This window comes from Bufo bufo, chromosome 4 (assembly GCF_905171765.1).
Source record: "Bufo bufo chromosome 4, aBufBuf1.1, whole genome shotgun sequence".
Classification (NCBI taxonomy): domain Eukaryota; kingdom Metazoa; phylum Chordata; class Amphibia; order Anura; family Bufonidae; genus Bufo; species Bufo bufo.
Genome location: NC_053392.1, coordinates 462,017,711 through 462,043,650, shown reverse-complemented (window position 1 = coordinate 462,043,650; position 25,940 = coordinate 462,017,711). Strand labels below are relative to the sequence as shown.

Genomic DNA, 25,940 nt, shown 5'->3' with positions numbered 1-25,940 from the left:
TTACGAGGGTCTCTACAATTTGAAGGGGAAATATGCAGATCTCCACCAAGACATAAAGACCCAGAAAATCAGAAACTACATTTCGAAGCTAGTAGGCCCTAAGCTCTCAACAGCGGACAGGGACACTCTGGAGGGGGAAATAACCTTACAGGAGGTCCAAGGGGTTATAAAATGACTAGAAGTAGGTAAGTGCCAGGGTGCTGATGGATTCACACCCCGCTTTTATAAGAAGTTTCTCGATGATGTCTCCAACCCTCTTACCAAAACGTGCAACTCTCTTGTAGAGGGTTCCTCCTTTCTATCACAAGCCCTGATTGCAGATATCTGTGTACTTCGTAAACAGGGCAAGGATCCCTTGGTCTGTAGCAACTACCGACCGATATCATTGATTAACATTGATGTGAAGAAATACGCTAAAGTTTTGGCCGACAGATTGAAGAATTAAATGTCCACTTTAATACATGAGGATCAGGTGGGCTTTGTTCCGGGTCGGCAATCAAGGAATACTACTATACGATACGATCCCTGGCTCGAGCCAATGCCCCCCTGTGTCTTCTCTCGATTGATGCCGAAAAGGCTTTTGACCGAGTGGACTGGGTCTTCCTGGGAGAGGCTATGAGGGCTTTTGTCTTGGGTCCCAACATGATCCACAGAATCCCTGCCCTTTATCAAAACCCTAGAGTTCAGGTTCGGGTTAATGGCTCCTTATCAGCCTCTTTTCAGATACATAACGGTACCAGGCAGGGGTGCCCACTTTCCACCCTACTATACATGATTATGGTCATGGAATTCCTGGCCTGAACTCTCAGGGCTAACAAGTCTGTCTATCAGGGGGTATTTAAATTAGGGAATCTGGAATCCAAAATAGCCATTTATGCCGACAACCTCCTCATCTACTGCTCTGACCTGGTTGCTGGTCTCCCCAATGTCTTGAAGGAGTTCGTGACCTTTGGAGACATTAGCAACTTCAAGGTAAACCTCCACAAGTCTGAGATACTCAATATTACCATACCGTCTAACACGGTACACACACTACAGACTTCGTTCCCCTTTCACTGGACGCAGGGACATATCACCTATTTGGACACAGCTATCCCTTCTCGACTAGCTATCCTCTACTCTACAAATTTTGCACCACTTCTAGAGGATATTAGGAGGGATCTACAGGCCTGGAAGAAAATACATATATCTTGGTTTGGGAGAATACATACATTAAAAATGAATGTTCTACCGAGGATATAGTATTTCTTCAAAACTATTCCTATTCCATTACCATGTAAATTCAGATCAACGCTCCTGGACTTTATTTGGGCAGGCTCATCTCCTAGGTTGCATATGCGTTTTCTGGTTCAATCCAGATTGAGTGGAGGAGCGGGGCTCCCTGATTTACAAATGTATCATAGAGCTGCACTCCTTTCGCATGTTTTGGATTGGTTCCATAGTGGTCTATCCAAACTCTGGATTCAGTTTGAAAGGAAGGAAGTGGGCTGCCCAGCCCAAGATCTTCTTTGGATCACTAAATCAAATAGACCCCCGCACCTCCCCCCACTAACATCAGGAATATTGCAAATGTGGGATAAATATGCGGTGTCCCTAAGTCTTACAACCTTTCTGGGACCCATGACTCCTGTATTTGATAATCCAGACTTTCCCTTGGGTTTGGGACAGCTGACAATGCTGGGACTCCGCAGGGAAGAAAACCCCCATGCATATCAGTTTATTAGGAAGGACACTATTCGCCCACTTGACTCATTTCCTGGGGGGATGCAACAGAGGGGCATGGTTTCACTATATCAGTATTCAAAACATCATATCTTCATTGGGTCCTATCACGACTATCTAGGGACCTCACCCCTTTTGAATCTCTCGGTCGGAATGGAGGAATTATTGGCAGAGGAAGAAGGAACGGATGAGAGATACCTTAAATCGTGGACCCCCTGGATTCTATTTAAGGGTCCTCAAGCGTATCAAACCTGGTTAGACCAGGTAGATTTGAGAGTGTAAGTTCTCTATAGAACATAAAGATACCAAACAGTATACCCCTCCCCTTCTTTCCTTCCCCTCTTCGTCTATATGTCTGTTGTTTAAACTTGTACTTCTTCATGCTCATCGAATGAGGTTATTCATCTTACCAATAGTGGTTATCTATTTTAACAAATATGAATTTCATGTGAGGTGATGGACTAACTGTATGGATATTGTAATTATTGGACAATAACGGAATTTCAAGTCAAGATGTTTTGCTCTATGCTATATTATTGTCTTCAATAAAAGTGATTGAACAACATTGTTGTCTGTTTTGCGAAACTCGCAGAATGGTGGCACGGATGACATCCGTGTACTGTCTGCATTTTCTTTCTGCCCACGTGTGATCCGCAAAAAAAAAAGATTGGACATTGACCCTTGACAATAAATTATAGATGTTTAACAGAATAAATACAATTAAAAACGGAATTAGTCACCTTGTTTAAGTATTATTAAAAGGGCATCTGTCAGCAGATTTGCACCCATGAAACTTGCTGACCTGTTGCATGTGCGCTGAAGGCATCTGTGTTGGTCCCATGTTCATATGTGCCCGCACTGCTTAGAAAAATTATGTTTTACTATATGCAGATAAGCATCAAGGAGCAACAGGGGTTGACAGGGACGTTAAAAAAGTGCTCACACCTGCGTGACCCTGTCAATGAAAGTGCACAGGGCACAGCAGTTGCAAAGAGAGCAGAGCCTCTAGGTGTAACGGCAACGCCCCCATTGCTCCTAGACGCTCGCTTGCATACACTGAAACATAATTTTCTGAGCAATGCGTGTACATATGAACATGGGACCAACACAGATGCCTTCAGCTGCCAATCTCACATGCAACAGGTTTATAGGTACAAATCTGATGACTGATGCCCTATAACTGCAGTAGTACATGACTACTACTGACACACCAACTGGATCACTACTTTGTATGCTCAAACATCACTTGCAAAGCTCCGACAAAATACACCGACACTCATGAGCCAAGTGCACATAATGGAGCCGTGCTCCTGAGATCTGTCAATGTATTACAGTGAAGCTTGGATAGAATATGAACACACAGAGCAGCAATCTGGACCCCTTGTCAGCAGTATTACTTAGGATTCTCTTTAAACCCATATGTAGCACATTAACACAATGTTATTAAAAGTACTAAGAACACTTTGCACAAAGAAATCATACCCAAATTGTTTTATAGCAATCAGAGCAGATATATAATCCAAATGAAAATATGAAGCTCACAATCACATTGCTTTAGAACGGCAAGGAACGTTTTGAAGTATAAAACTTACTTGGCTCCATGCAGCACATTTGCCCTGAGTTCCTGAGAAGAGCTGGATAGTCTCTGAAGTAAAAATCGGTGTAAGCCGGCAACTTCAAATCCCTACAAAAATACAAAACAAGAGGAAGACAGCAAATATATCCATTAAATGTGGGGCATCTGTGAGACTGCTAGAAATATTCACTGTGATCTCTCCACATTGATGCTCCTGTGTGGCCTTGTATTCTGCCGATTGGTTAGAGACTTACAGATTGGACGTTTATGGCATAACCATGTGTGTGCAGCTTCTTCTAGATCACTGATCCTATTAAATGGCGTGGGCAGTAATAGCAATCACTCTACCACTCCTGTACAAAGGGATCTGGGTGTTAGGACTGATCTACTGAGCATGTATGTCTTTCAGCATTGGACATATTACATTTTCTAAGAGGGAATAAAAAAACACCAAGGTGTCTCATAAGAGTACTTAACAGCAATATCTACACAGAAACATTTTCTTTTTTTGAATAATTGGATATTAAAAATTTATGTTTTGTGACTTTAAACACAGGTAGTGTTTGCTGGGGGAGGGGACTAAAGGTGAATTGGGACGATTCTGCAGCCGATTGTCGGGAAGGAAATGTTCCTTCCCGTAAGTCGGCTGCTCCTTCAGCTAAGCGATCTTTCACCGTATGAGAAATCGCTATTGCGATTCCTTGTCCTCATACAGGTTCATGGTTTCTGAGCAGCAGATCACTGTTTAGACCACAAGATCTGCTGCCCAGAAGCCATGATCGTAGTGCCCGCATAAACGACAGGATCATCTAATGAAACTGCGTTTCGCTCATTCATTGGGTTATCGGGGGAACATTTAAATGGGCAGATTGTTCCGAACGACTGTTCATAGGAATGGACAATTACTGGCTCATGTAAATGCAGCTTAAAGGGGCCTTTTAATCTGAGACAATGGGGGCATATCGCTAGGATATGTTCCCATTGTCTGATAGGTGTAGAGAAAAGTGCAGGGAAAGTGGTGGCTGGAGGACCACCAAGCACTCTCCCCACAGAGGTGAATGGGAGAGAACCGCGTATATATGCACGGACACAGCTCCCATTCACTTCTATAGGAATGACGGAAACAGCCGAGCCAGCGCTGAGCTATTTTTTTCGGTGACCTCATAGCAATGAATGGAGGGTGGCTGTGCATACACCCTCCGCAACCTTCAGGGCTCCATTCTTGGTGTAGGTGCGGGTCTTCACCTATCAGACAATGGAGGCATATCCTAGCGATATGCCCCCATTGTCTGAGATGGGAAAACCCCTTTAAGCTTTGAGATCTCTACCAATCAGCAGAACTATGGGCCTGCAGCACTTCATTGTTTTCATTGGCCAACTTATCTTAAAGGGGTTGTTTGCACCTTTGTGGGGTGGGGTTGGCAAACACCCCCTCCTGGGCAAACCTCCCGGCATTGGCTCCTAGCTCCTTTGCTCGACAGCTTTGGTTGCGCCTCTGGGCTCCCTGGATGTAAATTTCCTGTTTGATGCTACTGCGGCCAATCACTGGCCGAAACAGCAAAGTGCTTCCCTTGTGTCACATGACCATTTGTCATGACGTGGGCCTATAGTAGGGATCGACCGATTATCGCTTTTACCAATATTATCGGCCGATATTCAGGATTTTGAAAGTTATCGGTATCTATTTTGCCGATATTCCGATAACGTATGGGGAACACATATCGCGCTGCTCAGTGCTCTCTGTGTTCCCTCAGCAGCACAGGGGAGAAGGAAGCAGTGTCTCCCTCCCCCTGTGCTGCTGCTGCCGCCGCCGCCAATAAGAGGAGAGAAGACAAGAGGAGGGGAGGGGCTTTGGCCACTGCGCCACCAATGATGTTGACTTACTCATTCAAATTGAACAGGAGGCGGGAGCTGGCTGCAGAATCACATAGCCGGCTCCCGACCTCTATGAGCGGTAGCTGCGATCCGCTGTAGTTAACCCCTTAGGTGCCGCGGATCGCAGCTACCGCTCATAGAGGTCGGGAGCCGGCTATGCGATTCTGCAGCCAGCTCCCGCCTCCTGTATATGAATTAATGAGATATTTATGTTCATAGGTGGCGCAGTGTGGCCCCCCAAGCCTCCCAGTATTAATCATTGGTGGCGCAGTGCGCCCCCCACATTAAAACTGGGGGGGCTTGGGTGGGGGGTGCACTGCGCCACCAATGTTTTTAATCATTGGTGGCAGTGGCCACAGGGTCCCCTCTCCGGGGCTCCGATCAGTTACCATGGCAGCCAGAACGCTATTGAAGCCCTGGCTGCCATGGTAAGCTCCATGCTGCTGTGTGCACAAAGCACAGAGCAGCAGGGACAGTGTGAGCTCCTATTCACCCTGATAGAGATCTATCAGGGTGAATAGGACAAGGGTTCTAGTCCCTAAGGGGGTTAAAAGTTAGTAAAAAATAAACACCAAAATATTAAGTAAAAATAAAAAAGAAAGATTTACAAAAAAAACACAACTACACATTAACAATAAAAATATTCATTTTCAGCAGATGTGTGTAGGATTTATTTTTTTTCAAAAATGAAATTTCACAGAATATAGGTATAAATTATCGGCTATCGGCCTGAAAGTTCACAAATTATCAGTATCGGCCCTAAAAAATCAATATCGGTTGATCCCTAGCCTATAGCAGGGGAACCTTTTAGAGACTGAGTGCCCAAACTGCAACCCAAAACCCACTTATTTATTGCAAAGTGCTAACACAGCAATTAAACCTGAATACTACAGTCCAATATAGTATATCTTCTATGTACTTTATCATTTAGCTAGAATAGCCTGCCTACATTCAGTGCCCTGCCTGTGCTGTTCATAGTGCGCCCTACGCTGATGAATGGCAGGAGAAGTCTAAGGCATATTGGTACCCTACTGACTTTTTCCAGAGTGCGGGTGCCCACAGAGAGGGCTCTGAGTGCTGCCTCTGGCACCTGTGCCATAGGTTCGCCATCACTGGTATAGACTTTCTATTGAGCTCATCTCACCTCTGTCTTCTGCAGGAAAAAGTGAAGATATGCTACATGAATGCTTATGTCTCCTGATTCTAACGTTCTGCCCCCAAAGATCAAAACTTCTGATACGTCACTACAACATATCAAAGTTTTTTTTGCAAAGTACAGTGCCACTTTAAGTTCTTATATATACACTATGTATTACAGCCCACCTTGCCAGCTGCAGGAGCAGGGTGACCAGGGAATGGATGCCCTCTCTCATTAATGTGTTCAGTTTAAGCTCCTCATAGGCGAGATGAAGAACATAGAATAAGGCTGGGATATGACTGAAGAGAAGAGCAGTGGAGTCCAGACTAACAACTTGCTGGTTATCGTCTTTACAGGTAGGCTCTTCCACAGGATCCAATTGCAACGCTTTAGCCAAAACATGGAACTCAATATTACGGTGATAGTCCGAATTTATCAGGTACTCCCAATCCTAGAAATGCATACAATTAAATACATTAGAAACTATAAAAGACAAACATAACATTAGCATATTGCAATAAGGCCTTGTATAGTCAACTGTAAAACAATTAATCATCAGAACTGAATGATCCATTTTCATTCCAGCAGTGGTGGCCACCTGAATAGACTTGAAAATCGTACAGTATATGGGTACTTTGACTGTTAACTTGTTAAGCGGACTACATTTTCTTACTTCTTCTGCAGGGATCTGCTCCTTTTAATGGCAAAAAATACAAATTAACAGATCAAAAATATGGCTGTGTGAATGCAGTCTCACAGAATATGTTTTACCTCATCAGATCCAGTTTCCGATGGTCGGGGCTTCTTAGGAGCAATCACTGGTGACAATGAGCCTTCGAAGTCCAGCTGAAAGTAAATGATACAATATTAAATAAAAATCCTTAAATAAACCATAGGCTAACAAAAGTAATGTACTCAAATGAAAACTTAAAGAATACTTTAAAATTGAACAGCACTATTACATTTGAATGGTGTGGTTGCCTAAAGCAGACAAGTCCTTTAAAAGGGTCACCCACCTCTGGACGCTTCAACTTTCAGAGGAACTGTTCTACCTGAATGCTTCCTTCAGAGGCACATCTGTAACTTAAAGGGGTTGTCCCAGGATATTAATTGATGCCCTTTCAACAGAATAGAGCATAAGCATCTGATTGATGGGGTTTGGAGCGGGGCCTGAACATCCACGCCTCACTCTTTATGGGACTGCTTGAGATATCGAGTGGACAACACCTTTAGCTAGAAATATAGAGGTGAAGAGTTGTTGCTATACTCCATGGAAAGCGATGATATAATGGAGAGAAATGGGGTTGACATGTATGACCCAAAGCGATAAAATAATTCTAGACCCACATGCAGCGATATACGTCTGTAGGTCTCAGTAATCATTCACACCATTTAACGCACCCACTTACATTGTGAGTCCAGGACAGTTTGTCAGTGTTGTATCCCATCATATTCATGAGGCAGGTAACAAACAGGTTCCACTCGGAGTGATTACTGGGGCCTCCTGGTGCATTGTGGCAGTTATACCATTTCACAAGCATCTGAACAGCTACTTCTTTCGGCAAGATGTACTTAATGACTTGAAGACACTTTTTAACTGAAATATAGAAAGGCAATGCAAATAAATAGTTACATTTTACACACAATGAAAAAAAAAAGAAAATAAAAAAAAAACACTTTCATTTAGGGTACTTTCACACTTGCGTTGTTTGATTCCGGCAGGCAGTTCCGTTGCCTGAACTGCCTGCCTGATCAGGTAAACTATGCAAACGCATGTAATTTTTTCTGACTGATCAGGCATTTTTCAGACTGATCAGGATCCTGATCAGTCTGAAAAATGCCTGATCAGGCAGAAAAATGCATTGCAATACCGGATCTGTTTTTCCGGTGTCATCAGGCAAAACGGATCAGGTACTTATTTTTTTCTCATTTTTAGAGGTCTGTGCATGCGCAGACCGGAAGGACGGATCCGGAATTCCGGTATTTTGAATGCCGGATCCGGCACTAATACATTCCTATGGAAAAAAATTCCATTCAGGCAAGTCTTCAGTTTTTTTTCACCGGAGATAAAACCGTAGCATGCTACGGTTTTCTCTTTTGCCTGATCAGTCAAAAAGACTGAACTGAAGACATCCTGAACGGATTGCTCTCCATTCAGAATGCATGGGGATAAAATTGATCAGTTCTTTTCCGGTATAGAGCCCCTGTGATGGAACTCTATGCCGGAAAAGAAAACCGCTAATGTGAAAGTAGCCTCAGTCAAGATTATATATTTTTTTTTAAATCAGTTGTTCTCTGCCATGTACCACTCTGTGCCCTGTTCACATTATCTGACATATACGGTCATACATAGAGTATACACTGAATGTATAGTACACAGACAGCACATACTGGTTTCTAAGATCTTAATGGGCTAAGGGACTGGAATTTGCAACACACTGCGCCCTTTGGGCATAAACTTTACAAGTTTTTGTCTGACCAATATAGGAGGCATTTATCAAGTCTGGCATCTTCTACGTTGGTCTTTATATCCCCTTCAATGTGGGAGGATGCACTTAATTTATGATGAGGTGCACGTCTCATCATAAGTTCAGTGTATCCCCTGGCAGCCCATGTGCCAAGAATGAAATATACTGCAGCTTGTAGCTGACGTGGAATTTAGTCATTTATGCCACAAAATTGGTGTAAATAATGACAGATCTGCCAGAGCTGAAGGCCTGACAACACTCCCGTTTTCAAAAAATGGCAATGGCGGCGTAGAAATGGCATCTGTACAAAAAAGTCTCTGTAAATGGCTTTTAAGAAGTCCAGGTTTGAGACTATTTTACACCAGTATTCTGGTGTTGGCCCTTCATAAATTACTATTTTTTTTTAAGTACTGCATACAAATAAAATTACTTTGTGTGTACGTGTGTATTGTTCTTTCTATAAAATATGTGTACTGAGTGAGTTTTGTATACTTTTCTAAAAACAGGTTACATACATAAGCATGAAACTTACCAAGTTCAGACGTAGCAACATCTGGAATAGTTATCCTAACCATAGATCCATTGGTCAGCTCCTGTAATAAAGATAAAACCCAATGAAAAGCAGTTCATTCATAAAACTGATGTGAAAGGTGGTAATTATTTACAGCAAAAAAGTAGTCCTATATAAACAAATAAATCTCTGCCTACCCTGAACATCAATGAGGACTATCAATATGGACTAAATAACTATAAAAAACAAAACAATCTTTATAGGGTTGCCCCAGAACAGACAGCGATGGCCGCTTTCGTCCAGAAACAATGCCACATCTGTCCCCGTGTTTAGTCTGGTATTGTGCTCTGCTACACTGATGTGAAGAGGATTGAGCTGCAAAGCCTGTGATACTGGATAACCCCTTTAAAAAGGAGTCCATCAGCAAGAAGCATACCAAATTACCCACCAGAGTTAACCTGTTGTGTACAGAATCTCGGACAGAATGTATGTAAGTTCCAAATTGGTGAAAAGTGCAGTCATCAATATAATTAGACTCATGGAGTCTGGTAGAATCCCGGAGCTCAGGGACTGGGGACGGCATTCCTGCCTGAAAAGACAAAAAAATAATAATAAATTGTGGGACTATTTTATCTACCAACTTAAGCAGCACAGCATACTCATGGAGAAATGCAATCAGAAATCAGGTGAAGAGCACAAAAAGGAGACTTTTGTATTACTTACCAGTAAAGTCTCTTTCTCGCTCTTCCTTGGGGGACACAGGAAACCATGGGTATAGCTCTGCTCCCTAGGAGGCGTGACACTAAGTGAAAGCTGTAAGCCCCTCCTCCATCAGCTATACCCTTCAGCCTGGAGAAGAGACTGCCAGTTGCGTGTCCAAGTAGTGAAAGATAACCACCAACCGGAAAAAGAACTGTCGAGCCCCAACGGGGGCAACCAAGCCGGAACCACAACTGTAACCCAAATGAAGGGCGGGTGCTGTGTCCCCCAAGGAAGAGCGAGAAAGAGACTTTACTGGTAAGTAATACAAAAGTCTCCTTTTCTCGCCCATATTCCTTGGGGGACACAGGAAACCATGGGACGTTCCAGAGCAGTCCCAGAAGGGAGGGACCAGAACAAACTCAACCAACACCAGAGGCATCAATCAACTGCCGCCTGCAACACCAGACGGCCTAAAGCAGCGTCAGCCGACGCATGAGTATGCACCCTGTAGAACTTGGTGAAGGTGTGCAAGGAGGACCAAGTGGCCGCCTTGCAAATCTGCTCCGTAGAAGCCCGATTCCTCTGAGCCCAGGAAGCCCCGACCGCTCTAGTGGAGTGAGCGGTAACACCAAGGGGCGGAATCTTGCCCTTGGCGAGATAAGCCTCAGTAACAGCCATCTTGACAAAACGGGCGATAGCAACTTTGGATGCCGCCATCCCTCTGCGTGACCCCTCCGGGACCACAAAGAGCGAGTCAGTATGCCTGAAAGAGCTGGTTACTTCCAGGTAAATCTTGAGCGCCCTGACAACGTCCAGGCGATGAAGCTTCCTCTCCCGCGGGTGGGAAGGGGAAGGACACAAAGAGGGGAGAACGATGTCCTCGTTCAGATGAAAGGCGGAGACCACCTTAGGAAGGAAGGGACCGGACGAAGAACCACCTTGTCCTGGTGGAACACTAGGAAAGGTTCCAGACAGGAGAGTGCAGCCAATTCGGACACCCTCCGAAGAGAGGTGACGGCTACAAGGAAAATAACCTTGCAGGACAGAAGTCGCAAGGAAACCGTCCGCAGAGGCTCGAAAGGGGAAGCCTGGAGCGCTGAGAGAACCAGGTTCAGGTCCCAGGGCGGTACCGGAGGGCGGTACGGGGGAACCGCGTGAGCCACGCCCTGAAGGAAGGTCTTGACAGGACCAAGGGGGGCCAGTGGGCGCTGAAACAAAATGGACAGCGCAGACACCTGACCCTTCAAAGAACTAAGGCCCAGACCTTGGGCCAGTCCGCTCTGCAGGAAGGACAAAACGGTGGGGAGAGAAAAGCGGAGCGGAGGAGTCCCCAGATCGGCACAGAACCCCAAAAAAGGTCCTCCAGGTCCTATAATAGATCCTAGAAGAGGACGGCTTACGGGCGCGGATCATGGTGCGGACGACGTCCGCAGAAAAACCCCTACGTGTCAGGACGGTGGTCTCAACAACCACGCCGTCAAACGTAGGGACCCTAAACGCAGGTGGAAGATCGGTCCCTGAGAGAGAAGATCTTCCCTGGCGGGCAGCGGCCAGGGCGCGTCTGCCAGGAGCAGCATGAGGTCGGCATACCAAGACCGGCGGGGCCAGTCCGGAGCGACCAGAATCACCGAGACGCCTTCCGCCGCGATCTTCCGAAGGACCTTGGGCAGGAGAGGGATGGGAGGGAATATGTATGGGCGCGCGAAGCCTCGCCAAGGAAGAACGAGGGCGTCGGCTCCGCAAGCTCCCGGATCCCTGGCCCTGGACAGATAGGCGGGGACCTTGTGATTGAATTTTGAGGCCATGAGGTCCACGTCCGGTATGCCCCAACGAAGGCAAATGGCCTCGAATACCTCCGGGTGAAGAGACCACTCGCCGGGGTCGACGGTGGTGCGACTGAGGAAGTCCGCCGCCCAATTGTCCACCCCTGGAATAAAAATTGCAGATAGGGCCGGGACGTGGGCTTCCGCCCAACGGAGAATGCTGGTGACCTGCCGCATTGCTGCAGCGCTGCGAGTACCCCCCTGGTGGTTTATGTACGCCACAGCCGTGGCGTTGTCCGATTGTACACGAACTGGATGACCCTTCAGCAGATGAGTCCAGTGTCGTAGAGACAGAAGGGCCGCTCTCAGCTCCAGGAGATTGATCGAGAGTTTGGACTCCGATGGAGACCAAATGCCCTGGACGGATCGGGGAGGAAACACGCCTCCCCAGCCCAAGAGACTGGCATCGGTTGTAACCACCAACCAGTTGAGTGGCAGAAAGGACCTGCCCAGAAGAGGGGACTGTAACCACCAGCGGAGAGATGACCGCACCGGAGGCGATAGATGGAAGGGATGATCCAGAGACTCCGGCGATTTGTCCCAGGAGGAGAGGATCGCCCGTTGGAGAGGGCGGGAGTGAAACTGCGCAAATGGGATCGCCTCGAAGCAGGCAACCATCTGCCCCAAGACCCGCATGCAGAAGCGGAAGGACGGACGACGGTGGAGAAGGAGACCCCGAACCGCCCCACGGAGGATTAGACGTTTTTCCGAGGGAAGACGTACCTCCGCCGCTCCTGTGTCTAAAAGCATTCCCAGGAAGACTAGTTGTCTGGAGGGGGGAAGGGAGGACTTGGGGAAGTTGATGACCCAACCGAACCTCGCCAGAGTCTCTAGAGTGAGATCCACGCTGGCAACCGCTTGAGAAAGGGACGGAGCCTTGATGAGGATATCGTCCAAGTACGGTAGCAGAAAAACACCCCTGGAACGGAGTAAGGCCAAAACCGGGGCCAGGACCTTGGTGAACACCCGGGGGGCTGTTGCCAGCCCAAAGGGAAGGGCGACAAATTGGAAGTGGAGGTCCCCCACGGCGAATCGGAGGAAGCGATGGTGACACCGGGCTACCGGAACATGGAGGTAGGCATCCTGTATATCGATGGAAGACATGAAATCTCCCTGCTCCAGGGAAGCCACCGCGGAACGGAGGGACTCCATCCGAAACCGTCGAAGGAGGAGAAAACGGTTGAGCTTTTTGAGGTCCAAAATGGGCCGCACCGAACCTCCCTTCTTGGGAACTACAAAGAGGTTCGAGTAGAACCCTTGGAACCTTTCCTCTAGAGGAACGGGGGTAATCACCCCCCTGTCCAGTAAGGCTTGAACGGCCGCGGAGAACGCAGCCGCGCTTTTCGGGTCCCGCGGCGGGCGGGAGCGAAAGAACCGATCTGGAGGGAAGGATGCAAATTCGATTTTGTATCCGGAGGACACAATTTCGAGGGCCCAGGCGTCGGAGACGTGAGCCATCCAGACGTCCCTGAAAAGGAGGAGCCGGCCCCCCACCCGGGTGGGTGGGGGCGCGCCTTCAGGCAGAGGACTGCTTTGCTGCGGGTGTGCGGGCAGCCTGCGGCTTGCGCCAGGAGGGCTGCGCCCGAAAAAACGGCTTCCTACGCTTATCCTGGGGAGGAGCCGAAGCGGCAGCTGTGGTGGGAGCCCCAGAGGCCCTGCGGGAGGACCGCAAACGAGACGCACCAGGGCGTCCGCGGGGGGCGCCCCTGGCTTGGGGTTGAGGAAGATGCGTGCTTTTACCACCCGTGGCCTCCGAAATAAGTTCGTCTAGGCGGACCCCGAAAAGGCGGGAACCCGCAAACGGTAGCCCCGCCAAGGAACGTTTGGAGGCAGCGTCCGCTTTCCAAACCTTCAGCCAGAGCTCCCTCCTGACGGAAACTGCCAGGGCGGAGGAGCGTGCAATAAGGGCTCCCGCATCAAGGGAGGCCTCACAAACAAAATTCCCGGCCCGAATAATAAGCTGGGCCAAGGAACGTAGGTCCTGGATGGGGACGTCCCAGTCCAACTCCTGTTCCAGCTGCACACCCCAAGCAGAGATTGCTTTCCCTGCCCAAGCAGAGGCAAAAACCGGTCTGAGAGCAGAACCGGAGGCAGCAAAAATGCCCTTGGAAAGGGTCTCCATGCGACGGTCCTCCGCTGACTGAAGAGAGGACCCGTCGGGAACAGGGATGGCCGTGTTCTTTGACAGCCGGGCCACGGGGGGGGTCCACCTTGTGTGGGGAAGACCATGTGGCCACGACATCGGCTGGAAAAGGATAGCAAATGTCCAGCTTCTTGGGGTTGACAAAACGGGCGTCCGGGCGAGCCCAAGCCTTAGACACCACAGAGGAGAAATCAGAGTGGATTGGAAAGACTTTTGAGGCCTGCCTGGGTCTGATAAAGGAGACGCTAGCTGCGTCAGAGCTAGGGGGGTCATCCTGCACCTCAAAGGTGTCACGAATATCAGAGATGAGTTGACCCATCGCTGAGGCTAGCTTGGACGGCAGGGCAGAGTCCATTTCCAAATCTGAAACCGCCAATTCACCTTCATAGAGCGAATCCTTTGGAGAGGAGAGGCCCGTCTGGGTGCGCACGCGTGGCGGGGAGAGTGAGGCCTCAGAGGAGGAGGCTCGCTCTACTCTAATACGCTTCTGAGAGTGCCTAGCTCGGGAGGGGTCACTAAGAGAGAGTGAACCCGCTGCAGCGGCAGAAGCAGTGGACCCGGAGGGCGCGACAGTCAGAGAGGCGTCCTGCGGGGTAGGTGGCCTGTCTATTAGGCGGCCCACGACATGAGTGAGGCTTTCCACGGCCTGGGACAGGGATCTAGCCCAGTCAGGCGGGTCAGAGGAAGCGACACAGCGGGCGACTGAGGCTGCGGTGGAGCTCGGCATGCAGTACAGTGCGGATCAGACTGCCCCCGGGGAAAGGGTTCCCTACAAGCAGTACAGGCATGGTACCAAGGCTTGGCGGCTGCAGAAGGGTCTGACATGGTAGAAAAAAAATGTTGCACTTAAAGTGGGAGACCCCAAAGAAAGTGGTGGCACGGAGGGGGTTAACAGTCCTACCAGATCCGGATGATGCAAGCGGCAGCGGTAAGGGGAACAGACTGAGGAGGCTGTGGAGGAGAGGCAGCAGCACGGAGATGAATGGCTTCAGGATCGCACGGCAGAGAGGATTCCACGCAGCACTGGAGCCCGATGAAACCGGAAGTAGCGGAGCGCATGTAGGAAGCTCCGCCCCCCCTCTGCCGCGCTGAAGAAGAAGCAGAGCCGCGCGCGGCAAAATGATTTTAACCCCCAAGGTGATGAAGTGCCGGCCAAGATGAAATGGCGCCGTTCACGCCAAGTAAGCGGCCCCCGCCGCGCCTGGATGTGGCAGACGGCTTGCTTGCCTGCAGCCGTCCCCTGAAGGCAGCGTCCCTGCCAAGGACTTGCCCAGATAAACTCCCCTGCCCGGTAACGGTCCCGATATGCCCGGGGGGGGGGCGTGGGGCGGGCGATGTAGCAGTGGCCATGTAGCAGTGGCCATGGGGGATGTAGCAGCGGCCATGGGGGATGTAGCAGCGGTGGGAGGGAGGAAGGGGAGGTTGGAGCAGCCACTCTCACCATACGCTGTCTTCGCCCTCAGTCCATCCAGCGGGGGTCGCCCCTTCAGCTCCTGGCACCGCAGTGGCAGGAAGCCGGGGGAGGGACTTGGCGTGCGGGCGACCCTGAGCTGGCGGGACGCAGGGGAGCGAGGCTGCCCTGGTCCACCTTGTCTTCTGTGGGGGAGGCGGCAGTGCGTAATTACCGGCACTGGCGCAACTCAACCCCGGGAGAAACAGAGGGGTCTAGTGCGCCTCTGTTGTCCCTGTAGGTAGAAAAAAAATCAAATTAAAAACAACAAATAACGCAAAAATAAAAATAAAAAATCATAGGAAAACAACCCTGCATAAGCAGGGGGTGTCTTGCCTCCTTGGACACTAAGCAAAAACTGGCAGTCTCTTCTCCAGGCTGAAGGGTATAGCTGATGGAGGAGGGGCTTACAGCTTTCACTTAGTGTCACGCCCCCTAGGGAGCAGAGCTATACCCATGGTTTCCTGTGTCCCCCAAGGAATATGGGCGAGAAAATGTGGTGGCTACATATATAAACAAAATACATCCATAATTCAGCAACTGAACAGAGATAGTCTCACCAAAAGCTTAGAATAGTGTAAAAAGCTAAACACATTTCCCCGCTGGTCTCTGTATCCTTAACTTCAGTAAAGATGTAGTGACATCAACATGTTAATGCTGCAGTCATGTATTCACTGCAGCAGACTACTGAAATCACCACTGCAGCCAGTCATTAGCTGCAGTGAACAAGTCTGTGTCAAAACCTCATAGTTGAAGAACGACAGGGGACATGAGAAGTGGAGGCACAGGAATAGCAGAGGATTGATAAGGTGAGCAATACTCGTTTGCTATTTTACACTATTAAGCACACTTGCTCAGCTATTTTTGCAAAACCTATAGAAATGAATGGAGAGGGCGCTGTGCGCTCTCCTTCACGGTCTGGAGCCCGTTCTGGAGATATGTGCACCTATCTGACATTGATGGCATATCCTAGCAATATATCATCAATGACAACCCTTTAAAACATGTTCAAGAGGGGCCCAGATGCATTTCTTGAGTATAATAAGCTATAGTTACCAGAATTAAGGAGAAGGGTTGTTGATCCAGGTAGTAAATCTTATTACCAAGTAGGCAGAGGAAGGGGCTTTTTTTTACATCTAACTCATGAGTTATTTTTTTGCCTTTATCTGGATCAACTTTGCAGGACAACAGGTGAAAGTAGATGGCTTTATTCAGCCTTACAAATTATCTTACTATATTAATGTAGACATCATATGAAATACTCTTACCACTTCTTCCATAGGAACCAAATGCTTGTTCAGTGGTTTTGTAGGGGTGCTGATGCTCTCCAAAGGAGTACTTGGCCGTGGCATAGGGTTTGACATGCTGAGAGATGGGGCAGGCAACCCCTGAATGAAAACCTTTCCTACCTGTGGCACAAAGAATAAGGTATAAAGTATTTCGCTCGATATATTTTTTGTAACACTGAAACAAAGAAACCTAGAATATGACAGCATACAGAACCAGTAAGATCCCCCATTCTGAGCAGGTTGGAGTCAATGTGTAATACAGCAGAAGTATGCTTTCAGTGGGCGGTTATAATGCAGAACATCTACAGACATCTACAATACTGATGATCTGATGACCATTTCCAAAATAGAAATAGGGGGGTTTCAAGCTGTTTTTTCCCAAACCATTCTGCAATCTTTAGAATGGAAGAAGAAAGAAACCACCAAATTAGCAGGCAAAGATCAGCACAGAAGGGTTAAAGGGGTTGTCCAGCTATTACCAAGTGATGGCCTGTTCTCAGGAGCTAACTCACTAGCTAATTAGGGAACTGATCAGTTGTTTGGGTATAGCTCCATCGCTGGATGTCAGTGAAGGAACTACACAGCACTGTCCACCTTGTAGTGGAGGGAGCTCGTTACCACTCCCTTTGACTTTGGCGGGAGCAGCGCTGTAGTAACGAGCTTCCTCCACTAGAAAGTAGATGGGGCTGTGTAGATAGGCTATTTAGTAAAAGCTGGACATCCCCTTAACCTAAAAATGACTTGATATTAAAAGTTGGATATTTATTCTAACAAATAGAGGTATACAATGGAGTCCTGTCAATGACACAGCTAATAAAACCTACCCGTACAGCTCCGGTGTACAGGACCAAATTCCCATTGCTTTCCAACACTACCATTGTGTTAATACTCTGAAAATAAATGGCAGTAGAAGTCAGTGATTAATGCAGTATAAAGAGAACAGTTTAGAATTAAAGGGATTATGCACCCATTTCTTTTGTTTTTGGGGGGGGTGGGGGGTTGGCCTGGAAAAGAAAGAACACTTACCTACTTCCTGGGGCTAGCTCCCTGCTTCTTCCCTCCCTGTCCTTGGTTGTTCCACTCAGGTTCCCAGGATATAAACTTCTGTTTTGACTCCGCTACAGCCAATCACTGTTAAGTTAAATGGTCATGTGATACAAGGGGAGCAGGTCAATGCCACGGCCAGCTATTGGCTGCAGCGGCGACAAACAGAAGTTTACATCCTCAGAAAGCAGCAGGAAGAGAAGGAGAGGGGAGACAGCACTGAGAAGCAGGTAAGTATGCTTCCCTTCGCAGGTGTGCCCAAAGGGGTGGGGAAGTAAAAATATAAATAGGTAACCATACCTCTACTGGTGCAGCATCCTTTGCGGATATATTGGTGACAGAACCAAAGATGAGCTGTGACTTGTCATTACTCTCTTCAAACTTCACCATTCTAGAAAAAAATAAAATAAATAAGGATTGGACCAAGACAAAATTAGGCTGGAGCTATACAGCGCTTGTTCTGCCCAGCAGGGTTAGAGAATCATTACAGATCAAGTCTGCCTCAGTCTTGGTATTTCTGAAGTGTTTAGTGTGGTTATAGCACCATCTAGCGGTGTTATGTTGTATTACACTTTGTTTTTCCTGTTACAAAGACTACTGCATTGTGTGTGGTGCACTGCATTGCAGGAGTGCAAAGCATTCTGGAAAAGAGAAGTCTCCAGGACACAGTACAGAGCTGTCCTGTGCATGTCTCCTTCTCAAGCTTCACCATCCTTGTAAAAGCATATCTGGTGAGAGATCGACCTTTGTTTCAGGGACATAATGTTATGCAGAGCTGTTCAGCTAGCTGTAATTGTTACTCAGGTAGTTGTTATTACTGTTAGCTAGACATGTAATCCTATGTATAGGCAGCCATTTTACCATGTGCTTTTACTGTCAATGCAAATGTTATAGTACATGCTATCCATGCTTAATACTTACACATGTTATTGTATTCTTGTACTTTTAGCACACTTGCACAACCTCTCACTCACGCGCACCGCGCAGAGAGAGTACAGCTTGTTGACCAATAAACAAGTTAGACTACAAAGAACAGCCCTCTTATTTGAAAGACGGGAATGGTTTATGCTGACACTGTGTGAACGTGTATGAAGATAGAACAGTGCTCATGGCAATGACACTCGTTGCACAAACAAAGATCGCTGTGTAGCATGGTTGCGTGACTTGTGAATTGCTGCTACCCAAGCATTGCAAAAAATCCAGAGTTCTAAATTCTTTTTTTGCAATTCTAGGGTCATGGTAACTGACTAGTTGCACTGCAACCCCATTCAGTTCAGTGGCTGCAATGTTAAATAGAGATCTAAGGCTTTGAGTAGGGATGAGCGAATTTCATATTTTGAAATTCAAGTTCGGGTTGTGGTATAATCTGAATTGCGTTAAGGATTCCGTTACCGCGGACCATAACGCAATTCCATGGTGGAATGCATAACAGAATGCCTTTAGAGGCATTCAGTTATTCATTCCGTCCTAATAGAAGTCTATGGCCTGCATAACGGATCCGACTCCAGCATTACGGAAACCGGACGGATCCGTTATGCAGGCCATAGACTTCTATTAGGACGGAATGAATAACTGAATGCCTCTAAAGGCATTCTGTTATGCATTCCACCATGGAATTGCGTTATGGTCCGTTGTAACGGAATCCATAACACAATTCAGATTATACCACAACCCGAATTTCAAAATATGAAATTCATGAATCCCTAGTTGTGAGTAAATGTGAGTACAATACAACAGATGAGATATGAACTGACTTATCATAAGTCACTATGGTGCAGTCAGTTCAGGTCAGGGGAGCCACAGTGGCCACACTGGTTGCGTTTCCCAGACCATGCTTGGTCATGTGAATCAGCCCTAAATCCCAGACATTTGGTTTCATTCTTAAGAGCTTTTAGAAGAATTATTTTATGACTAAGTACACTGGGGATCTGTCCCCACGATTCTGGACTGTCATCTGCAATAACATATGAGTTGCATTGCAGATAAGACGTTCAGATTGTCATTTTTTTATTTTCCTCTGCCGGATCTCAATATCGGAATTAACAATGCAAGTGTGAAAGTAGCCTAAAGAATCTTAGATTTTCAGCTATACCCGAAGAACAGGTTTAAAAGCAGAAAAAGTGATATATTACATAGAAACATAGAATGTGTCGGCAGATAAGAACCATTTGGCCAATCTAGTCTGCCCAATTACATGAATATAACACGCTTCCATGCACCATTATCATTTGAAAGGGTTGTGCAGTAGGTAGACACTGAAGACCTACCCACTCGAATTGGACAAGCAGTTGTAATTACACTGTGCCGCCGCTACAAGTGACACAAGGTGCAGTGTAGTCTTGAAAAGGAAGCATCATTCTGATACTGATGACCTATCCTGAGGACAGGACATCCATATCTACCCACTGCACAACCCCTTTAATTTCCCTGCACCATATTTATTTTTCAACAAATGACCTCAATGGAGTTGGTAGCTCCATTCACCCACTGTAGTTTTGGAGACTTACCTCAGCTGATGCTGGGACTCCACAAGGAAGCACAGGTACTTCTGTCCACACAAATCTGTTGTCATAAATACTTTTGTAGCCTGAGAGTTCTTTTCCCTGTAAAAGTATTAAAGTACTGTGCATTACCATCAGATGATACCAAAATCTGCTCTTGTACACAGGTGCTGACTTTCAAACCTTTATATTAACCTTTACCTTGTGTTTGCAATGGTCTCAGTCCAAAGGTGATCAATGCAGAGTTCTGGAACAATGGGCTCGGTTTCTGCACAGAGGAAATCACTAGAAGTGCTGTTGGGGGAATGGGAAGTTCCTAACCTCTTTGGCGATGGACTGTAACTTGAGAAATTAAATCGCTGTACACCGGAAAACGAATGCACCCCTAGGGCAGGTGAATGAGAACGGCTGTATGGGCAGAAAAAAATTGTATTTCGTGTTAGTAGAGCATCTAGTAGAGGTTAATCCAGAACTTTTCTAGCCAACACTCAAAAATTATACCAATTGTACATTACATTCACACTTCTTCTGGTCTATAATGGAAACCGTCTACAAGCTTTTCTGACTACATCTCTAATTGCTTAGCTGAGATAGAATTTAGATTAGTATACTGAACGGTGGCAAAAGCCATCTCTCCCTGGCCAGGGTATTTAGATACAGCACTAAGGAAGCAAAGTGAATTTGTATTCAAGGTGAAGGAAAGCTAAACGGCAACTCAGCAATACCTGGTGTAAAGACTTTAGAATTCAAACCACCGAACAAAGCTTGCTGCAACCTGGGCATCAAGGAATTCCTTAATTATGAACCCTGCAGAATTGTGAATGCAGCACTGAAGTATAATAAATGCTTTAAAGGGGTTGTCCGGGTTCAGAGCTGAACCCGGACATACCTCCATTTTCACCTAGGCAGCCCCCCTGACTTGAGCATCAGAGCAGTTCATGCACAGGGCAAAGGCATTTTTAGAGTTCCGGTGACGTACCGGACTCTCCATGGGGCTGCCAGGAAGCCGGTGACGTCACCGGCACCGATGGGCGGGCATTAGTGTTTCCCTAGCCAGTAAAACGGCTAGGGCAGCGCTAGAGCACGCCCATCAGAGTCAGTGACGCCACCGAACACACTGCCAGGTGGAAGCCTCTGCCCGGCAGTGTGTTATTGTAAACCAAAGAGCCTGTGCACTGCGCGATCTAGCGCAGGGCAAGGGAGCACATCGGAACATAAGATGTTCCGATGCTAACATCAGGGGGGCTGCCTGAGTGAAAAAGGAGATTTTTGTATAACTTACCAGTAAAATCTCTTTCTCTCTCTTCATTGGGGGACACAGGAACCGTGGTATAGCTATGTCCTCTAGGAGGCGTTGACACTAGGCAAAAGCTGTTAGCCCCTCCCCTGGCATCTATACCCCCTCCAGCCTGGAGAGAGAGCTTCAGTTTGTGTACAAGCAGCAGGAGAGGCAAGTAAACAGACGAAAAAACGTGGAACACCAACAATGCCAAAGGAACCAACAATGGGGTTCTAACCAGCAACTGCCGCAACAGTGGTCGAACAACAATACTGCGTGGGTGCTGTGTTCCCAAATGAAGAGCGAGAAAGAGATTTTACTGGTAAGTTAAACAAAAATCTCCTTTTCTCGCCCATATTCATTGGGGGACACAGGAACCGTGGGACGTCAGAAAGCAGTCCACAGGGGGGGGGGGGGAAACCACAGACCCATGGAAGCAAGCGTCCCTGCAGGCATCCAAGAACTGCCGCCTTCAAGACCACGCAGCCCAAGACAGCGTCCGCCGATGCATAAGTATGCATCTGGTAGAATTTGTGAATGTGCGTCAGGAGGACCAAGTAGCCGCCTCGCACAACTGTGCAGCCGAAGCGCGATTCCTCCGAGCTCAAGATGCGCCCACCGGTCTGGTGGAGTGAGCCATGACACCTAAAGGACGGGACCTGCCCTGAAAGCGGTGTGCCTCCGCAATTGCAGCCCAAATCCAACGTGCGATTGCCACCGTGGAGGCCACCAATCCCTTGCGGACGGGACCGTACGCCGGAAGGAACTGGACAACATCCAAATGGCATAACACCTTTCCTTTAGGGTGTGAAGGAGAGGGACAGTGAGGGAAGAGCAATCTCTCGTTGATATTGAAGTCAGAGAGCACCTTCGGGAGAAGGAATGGGCCGGAGAACCGTCTTATCCTTGTGAAAAACCCGAAAGGCTTCTCTGCAAGAGAGCGCCGCCAACTCGGACACCCATCAGATAGATGTGATAGTTACAAGAAAATACTACCTTCCAGGACAGGAGTCGGAGTGAGATCTCCTGCAAGGGCTCAAGGGAGAAGTCTGGAGCGCTGAGAAGACTATACTCAGATCCCAAGGCAGTAGAGGAGGACGGTATGGAAGAACCGTATGGGCTAGTACCTGAAGGAAGGTTTTTATGGCCCAGGGGACTCTGGAAGAGCTGTGTCCCCCAGGGCAGAAGGCACCGACACCTGACCCTTCAAGGCACGAAGGGCTAATCCAAGGTCCAACCCTGATTGTAGAAGGACAGGACCGTGGGGAGAGAAATGGGGGAATGCCCCGGCCTTCACAGAAGCCCAGGAAGGACCTCCAGTTCTTTCAAATGAAGAGACCTTAAATGCTGATGGAAGACCGGACCCTGAGAAAAAAGGTCCGGAATGCCCTCCACTAGATCTGTCGTAGAACCTCGGTAGGAGTGGGAAGGGGGGGGGGGGGGGGGAACACGTAAGTAGTAAAAACTCCTGCCAAGGGGAAAAAACAGGGCGTGCACGCCGCATGCTTCCGGATCTCCTACTCGGAAGAGAAGGAGGGAAGCTTTCGCATAGTGGGAGGGATTCCCTGTAGAAGGAGGGATGTGGAGGGTGCCACAGTCCACCGGTCGGGACCGGAGCATGTCTGAAAATGGACGGCCACCGAACGAATGCTTCGTGCATGCGGATGAGGGAAGGAAGTAACGCAGAGGCTACCAAGGCTTGTGGGGTGGCTATGAATCATGAGCCAGAGGAGGAAAAAACAGAAGGAGAGGAATAGGCTAGGTCTAAGCTCATTCCCCATCGGAGACTGGCACTATACAGAATTAGCCAGGATATGATGGCTGTGCAAAAAAACTCCACCTGAGGAGGAAGCCAGGCAAGGGGAGTCCACTGTATTGCTAGCCCTATACCTCAGCAGAGGAGGGGCCACCTGTATAAGCCACCGAATGCAGTGCTACAAGAGTCCACCACCTGACGAAGGGGCTGTGCAGTAAGAAACCTAGTATGTAGTGGTAACGCAAATACCACTCCCCCAGTAGTAGCTAGCGCTTGCCCGTCAGTGCAAAACTGAGGTGGAGGCCTGACTATCCCGTAGAAGCCATGTACCATACTGCTCCAAAGAAGTAGAGCTACCGTAAAAAACTCTACCTGGAAGGGCGCTGAACAGGAGCAACTACCAAAGCTAGCGCCAGGGTAGGACCCCTACCTGAGGGGGACGCCCCACTGCAGAGACCACGAACTCAAGCATTAGCGTAAGCTGCACCTGTGGAGGAGAACACGCTGTAGTAGCTAAACCAGAGTGCCAGCAGAACCACCTTCCCAGAGAAGGAGGAGTGGTGGATAGAGAATATAGAGTCAGTGAAAACACACTCTACTCGCTGGAACGTACTCACCATATTATGTGCAATGGTGCACGCACTACGCATTGCTGCGAACAATATCATGACCGACTGGAACAGATGAGGCCCATGGAGATCAGGGGTCCCACAGGACACATAGGTGATGCTAGGTAACCACCTGAGAAGGCAGAGGAAGATATAATCATGCCCAAAACCAGCAGCAAAGAAAGAAGAATACAATGTGGAATAGCCACCGAAATCCATATACCACTAGATGAAGAGTACCGGGCACTCACGGGTACCAACTGATGCTATGTCCCACTTGGAATAAGCTAAGGCATCATAAGATGATTAATTATTCCCCCGCTAGGGGATCACTTGTTGTAGAGGGTAATGCAACAGGAAGCACGGTGATGTGCAACACTCCGCCTATGTAAAGGATAGTGCGACAGTCAGGACTGTATCTAATGGTAGTGAAATTACTCCACCTAAGAAGTGGAATGCTCTATGAAGGGGGATTAATGCCCACGGTGGGAACTAGAGCATATGGCGAGTCCTGTACCCTGTGGGAGTGCAATTATTGCACCTAAGTAAGGGGGTAATGCATACAGCACACCTTGTAACCAGTGATAATGTCATCACGCCACCTATGGAAGGTAATGCATACAGCAGGTACTGAACTCAGCAGAGATGCCATTTTGCCACCTACAGAAGTGGGAAAAAATACGTCCGTTACTGAACCCGTGTTATTGTACTTAGTCCACCAATAGCAGGGGAATGTATAAGGCAAGTATTGTATCCCATAGAAGTGCAATAACTCAGTCGATGGAAGGGGGTAATGCATACGACAGTACTGCTGGCCACCGTAGACGCAATCCTGGGAGATTGCGCCGGATTGATGTCAGGGTCTGAATCAGTGATTCCCCCCGTCCGTTCCCCCCCCCCCCCTCCCCTCGGACTGACCCTCTCCAGGAGGGAGGGTGTGTCTGAGCGTGACCCGGGGAGGAAGGGTGGGGGTGCGAGATATTCAAGGAGAAAAAGACGACCCATCGTGGCCAGCTTGCGCGTAGGTTTACCCCTCAGAATCTCGCCGCTGGCAGTTGCGGACTGCGCAGGCAGGGACTTATCAACCAAACTACCCGGAGGGTGGAATGGGAATTTCTAGAGGCCCATCCATCGGATTGCGCAGGCGGTGCATTATCAACCAAACGACCCAGGAGGGTGGATTGGGACATTCAGAGGTACTCCATTGGAATGCGCAGATGGAGAATTATGAACCAAACGACCCAGGAGGGTGAATTGGAAACTGTCAGAGGTCCTCCATTGGATTGCGAATGTGGAGGATTATCGACCAAACTGCCCTGGAGGGCGGACTGGGAACCTTCAGGGTCCTTTACTGTACTGCATTGGTGGAGAGTCATCAACCCAACAGCCGCTCCTCCTGTGTCTGGAATAGAGCACGGACCCAGTCTGGCACCGCATGGTTAATGTGACTTTTTTTTTTTGAACCAGAGACCATGACATGGTGTAACGGCATTACCACTGATCTACCAGCGGTGATAAGGCTGGATAAGAGGCAGGAAGGAGGTTAATCCTGCATATAGCAAGTGCACTGCATCTAGATGGGGGTCCCCTTCCGATACCGGCCTAACAGAAGTGGCCGGCCAGGAAGGGGTAAACAGAACAAAGGCAGTGCCAGCGGCTTCTGAGGGCGGAGGACTGCTAGGCGGGAGAATTCGTGCCAGTGCGCTGCCCCTCCCCCTCATATATCCGGGAAGAAAATTGCGGCCTAGCATGCCGCGAACCGGGCCTAAAGGTTGATGTGCGGCCGACCGGGAGCCCTGCCGGTCGGCCAGAGTATCGCAGAACGGCAGACGTGCACTGCTGTGTCCCCCTTCACACGCCAGCTCCCGGAGCCCGCCCCGCGGGTCGAGAGAAAAAAGCAGGGCTGGAAGGAACCGCCCCCTGTAAGCTCAACGGAGCTAACCCTTTGCGGCGCCCGATGAAGTTCGCGGCCCTTGAACGTGCGATTGTGGAACAAGTAAAAGCCTCGCAGCGCATGCAGTCATTAACCCTTTTCGGCGCGGCGCATGGCGCCCC

The 25,940-nt window shown here is 48.3% G+C and overlaps 1 protein-coding gene across 2 annotated transcripts in view; it reads right to left on the bottom strand.

Moving 5' to 3' along the window:
* Window positions 1-25,940, bottom strand: part of ANAPC1 (anaphase promoting complex subunit 1) — a 205,101-nt gene that overhangs the window by 130,889 nt on the left and 48,272 nt on the right. For both annotated transcript variants that reach the window (XR_005778465.1, XM_040429462.1), the window contains exons 9-19: window positions 20,444-20,650; window positions 20,249-20,344; window positions 18,042-18,132; window positions 17,522-17,587; window positions 16,677-16,817; window positions 9,739-9,879; window positions 9,312-9,372; window positions 7,721-7,908; window positions 7,083-7,157; window positions 6,497-6,762; window positions 3,315-3,406 (exon numbers count right to left, since the gene is read on the bottom strand). Coding sequence is in view for 1 of the 2 variants with exons in the window: in XM_040429462.1 (XP_040285396.1) it covers window positions 3,315-3,406; window positions 6,497-6,762; window positions 7,083-7,157; window positions 7,721-7,908; window positions 9,312-9,372; window positions 9,739-9,879; window positions 16,677-16,817; window positions 17,522-17,587; window positions 18,042-18,132; window positions 20,249-20,344; window positions 20,444-20,650 (1,424 nt within the window). In the remaining variant the exon portion in view is untranslated. The remainder of the gene's footprint in view (window positions 1-3,314; window positions 3,407-6,496; window positions 6,763-7,082; window positions 7,158-7,720; window positions 7,909-9,311; window positions 9,373-9,738; window positions 9,880-16,676; window positions 16,818-17,521; window positions 17,588-18,041; window positions 18,133-20,248; window positions 20,345-20,443; window positions 20,651-25,940) is intronic.